This window comes from Vigna angularis, chromosome 10 (genome assembly GCF_016808095.1).
Source record: "Vigna angularis cultivar LongXiaoDou No.4 chromosome 10, ASM1680809v1, whole genome shotgun sequence".
NCBI lineage: Eukaryota > Viridiplantae > Streptophyta > Magnoliopsida > Fabales > Fabaceae > Vigna > Vigna angularis.
This window is the reverse complement of record NC_068979.1, coordinates 29,527,131-29,531,957: the sequence shown is the minus strand read 5'-3', so window position 1 is coordinate 29,531,957 and position 4,827 is coordinate 29,527,131. Positions and strand designations below refer to the sequence as shown.

Sequence of the window (4,827 nt, the reverse complement as noted above, 5' to 3'; positions counted from 1 at the left end):
AAAAAGAAAGAGAGAAGGGGATAAAAATAAAAAAACTGATATTAGAAAATATAAAACAGGCTTACTTTTCTTTTAATAATATACCTAACTTTTTTTTAAACCTTTTTGTTTAAAAGATATTTAAATTACTATTAAATTATATTAACAAATCTTTGGAGCTGCTACTGTTTGCAATAGTGTAAAAATAAAGTATAAGTATTTCATACTTCCCTTCAATCTTATTATACATGTATAGAGTAACAAAAAACTATATATGGACAAAAATGAAAATTGAATAAAGTTACATATGATTAAGATTACGAGATCAAAATTGCGTAAGAAATATTCAGGGAATAAAACTACATATAACTAATAATTAAGGGATAAATGTTTTAAAAATATATAACCATAAAAATAACAGTTTTTGTAAAATAAAAGAACTATACTACAATTAAGTACAAAAACTATTTAATGTCTATCTTTTAAACATTTAACTTTTTTATTTATAAATTTTTTAATCAATTTATTGAATACGTTACTTTTAAATAAAAAAAATGAGTGTAATTTCATTACAAAAATAGGGGAGACATGTGTCATTTATTTAAAATATATAAATTTAAAAAATTGAATATTATTATAAAAAACTATAAAGAATACTTTATCATTTTATTAAATGTGGTAAATACGTATTTATTTTAAAAATAGAAAAGATGAATAATTTAAGATGAAGTTAGATGAAATTTAGCCTATTTATAAAAATTCTATATTTATTTTTTTATATATAATTTTATTTGGGGAAATGTGGTAAAAGTGTATTTTTACTTGATTAAACAAGAATCCATGTTATTAATTAATAATAAATAATTGATAAACCTTTATAGGAAATATATACACAGAAAAAGGAATGTCAAAAAATAAAAAAGTGCAATAAAAAAATTTGACAAATGTCAAACATATGAAAGTTAATATTTAAAGTAATTAATATATTAATAGTAATTGGAGTCTTTATTTCATTAACCACTATACCAAAATATTTGATTTTTTTCACTTAAAAAGTATAACATTGTTGAACATATAAAGTAAAACTTATCATTATCTATATATATATATATATAAAATATTCTGTTGATCTTCATGTATGATTTTTGAGAATCACAAAGTATTAAAAAAAAGTTCCCATTTCACATATTGAATATTTAATATAAAAACCCTTCATTCCCTGCTTGTCTTCACCACCATTAAAGAACTTGTCTTTAAATACTCATTTTCATTAGCAAGAGTCTCTTGAGTTTGTCCATATTCACTCAAACAAAAGACTTCAATTTCCCTCATCATGTTTCTTGCAATCTCTTCTTTTGTAACTCTCCTTCTTTTGGCTTCTAATGAACTAGTGGTAGCACATACTCACTACCATGATACTCATCATTATCATCGTCATTATCATCATCATCCTCGTAACCATCATGATCAAGACCATTCTCATCACAGTCGAAAACAATTTCATGATAAGTCAGCTTCTCCTCAGAGGATAATCACCGTTGATCAATCTGGTAATGGAGACTTCTCCAAGATACAATCTGCCATTGATTCAGTCCCTTCCAACAACAAGCAGTGGATTCACATCAACGTCAATGCAGGCACGTACAGGTAAAATGAATTTCCTGGTTTTAGAATAATTTCTGCAGAAGTAAATGATACGCATTGTATAACTGATAAGAGTTTTGTTATGTTGTGTTGTGTCCATTGAAAGGGAGAAGTTGAAGATCCCAGAAGACAAGCCTTATATAATGTTGAAAGGAATGGGAAAAGATAAGACTTTTGTCGAGTGGGATGACCATGATTCAAGTGCACAGAGTCCTACATTCTTAACCATGGCTAACGACATTGTGGTTAAGACCATTAGCTTCAGGGTCAGACATAAATGCCTTTTACGGTTTCTTAATAACCATTACTGTTTCTTCTGTTTTACCTTGATATTACAAACCGCTTTAATTATTTTTTTCCATTAATTCTTTTTCTTTCTACATTTTGTCCATACATATTCTCTCCACATTTCATTTTCTCTATCCCTTTAATGACTTATAATGAACAGTTTCATGCTAGGTCGCTATTCAAAATATTGAAAACTCTTGGTATAACCTAATTCTCTTCATCACATAGTCTGCAAGACCATGTTTGTATGCGGTCATATACTTAGAAAATATAAGGAAAATTATAATTTATTATTGCTGATATTATCAATTTTTAAATTGCTTTTAAATTTTCTAATTAATGAGGTTGGCTTTTATATTGGTAATGGAGAAAATTAAATAAAATTACATAACAATTTAGAGGGGTAATTTTTTTATGATTATAACTGTAAAGAAAGTCAACTACCTTCCTTTCTTATAATAATTTAATTTATATCTACATTAGGGTAATCAGTTGCCAAGTATTTTTCAAAAAAATAAGGAAAGTTAATTCATTATACATATTTTCTATACACATTTTAGATTGGCCCCACCAAAACGTAATAATGGTCATTAATTAATAAACGATCAAGTTGAAATTATAATTAATTTTCAATTTTAACACATATATATATATATATATATAATTTTATAGAAATTTCAATCATTCATTTTCTTAATTAATGATTGTACATATATTTTATTTTTATGCTGGGTTTTAGTAGTTTTGTTCATCAATGAAAGAACATATAATTATATTCTTTATGATGAGAATATCTAATTTTGCTATGACAATGTTGAGCAGAATTCTTTCAATGATCCAAAAAAGGGGACTCCGATGACACCTGCAGTGGCTGCAATGATAAGTGGAGACAGGTCATCTTTCTATGGTGTTGGCTTCTATAGTTTGCAAGACACTCTGTGGGATGATAAAGGAAGACACTACTTTAATTCTTGCACCATAGAAGGTGCTATGGATTTCATCTTTGGTGCTGGTCAATCTTTATATGAGGTAATAATAATAATAATAATAATAAATCCTATTTCACTGAATTAATTAATTGATATTACATGATATGATATGATATGAATATTTTCAGAGTTGTAGCATATCAGTTCGTGAAGCGTATCCAGGTAAAGCAATCATTGGTTTCATCACAGCGCAAGGGAGAATGAATGCAGACGATGAAAATGGTTTTGTTTTCAAGAACTGCAACATCCATGGAGTTGGTAAAACATACTTGGGAAGACCATGGAGAGCTTTTGCCAGAGTTCTTTTCTACAAAACAACAATGTCTTCCATCATTCAACCACTTGGTTGGCAGCCATGGAATCCCACTGCCGATGTGTAAGTTCTTCTTCTATTTCTCTTTTTACTTTCTGCATTGTCATTGAAAAATCATATTTTTGTTAGATTCCATGTTGTCAAATCATACTCATTATGTAAATTTATGCAGAGGGGGAGTGGAATTCTCAGAGTATGATAATATGGGTCCTGGTTCGTCCTTGTCTGGGAGAGTGAGTTGGTTGAAGAAATTGGATTCGTCAACTCTCATGAAAATGACAAGTACTCAATTCGTGGACCCTGAAGGTTGGCTCAAGACTCATCACATGTTATAAATTTGTTGCAGAATGCATGCATGGATATGCAATCTTAGTACACTAACGTTGTTCAAATGTGAACTCTTTGATCGACTTATGTCAGAATGTTATATTCAAAACATTTGTCTGCATCAGATAAACGTCGGATCATTTACTGTAGATAGGGCTCTATATCAAATATATATGATATGTTTTTCATCTGACTTATGTGTGTATGTGGTCAATCTTTCTCAATGAAAATACAGTGTGATGATTGAAAAATAAAGTGAAACAACTATTTTATAATTTATAGTGGAATAAATTTGTGTTTCACCTATGTGGGTGTTTTTTTGGTACAAGAATTTTTGGAATTGGACGGATATTTTTAAAGGATTATTTTCTTTTATTTTTAAGTTATTATTATATAATTCTGTAAAAGGAGTAAACTATGGAAAAAGATTTCTAACAAAATTATAAAATAACGCTAACCAGTGTGATGCATAAAATCATTATATATAGGGATAAAAGGAATATATACAGAACTGAAATGCGACTGACGTTCTTTATGAAACGTGTAAATTAGAGTCATCAGTCATGAATAATTCGTGACTAGTTTATATACACTACAAAAATTATATAGAAGAGGTTTATTTTCTATGGTTTCGAAAAATTAAGTAATTTTCGTCAGTTTTATTAAAATCGTATTTAAGTTATGAATATTTTTTTTGTTTTAAAGATATTTTTGACGGTTTAAGAAAGAAACTGCTGGTAAAGAGGAAATATTATTTTGTTTCCCGACCTATGCTCATAGTTTTGTTTCTTATCTTTCTTCCTAATCTACATTTTATCTCTTCTGCACTTCGACAATTCACTTGTTTATTGTTGTTCATTCTTTATCGTTCATTGCACTGAACATTGTTGAGTTCTTGTTGTTGTCTGAATCTTTGTTGTTCGCCTGAGTCTTTGTTTCTTGTCCCGTTATTGTCACTTGAACTTCGTCTGTCATAGTTAAGTTATTTTCTTTTGCGATCCTTAACTCTCTCACCACCTAACTTTCGTCTCAATTTCCTTTTTCATCCCTCTATCCTCTTATGAAAACCCTAGAAATTAGGAAACCTGATCTCATTCAAATTTAGGATTTTTTAATATCACATAAATTACACTAGTAAAATTGGTGAATTTTGTCTTATATCACATCAATGTTTGAGCATGTGATTTGTGAGTGAAATGCATAGATGTTTTAGATTAATAATGATTTCTGAAATGATATTTTTTCTATTCATGGGTTTATGAACTTTGAGACATAGTATATATATAT

The 4,827-nt window shown here is 28.4% G+C and overlaps 1 protein-coding gene across 1 annotated transcript; it reads left to right on the top strand.

The window, feature by feature from the left end:
• Window positions 1-1,207: 1,207 nt before the first annotated feature.
• On the top strand, window positions 1,208-3,733 carry LOC108335449 (probable pectinesterase 55). The gene is made up of 5 exons (XM_017571470.1): window positions 1,208-1,626; window positions 1,730-1,889; window positions 2,734-2,940; window positions 3,029-3,276; window positions 3,386-3,733. Exons 1-5 carry the CDS (start codon window positions 1,313-1,315, stop codon window positions 3,546-3,548), a joined length of 1,092 nt encoding a protein of 363 aa, XP_017426959.1. The 5' UTR covers window positions 1,208-1,312; the 3' UTR covers window positions 3,549-3,733.
• The last annotated feature ends 1,094 nt before the right edge of the window (window positions 3,734-4,827 follow it).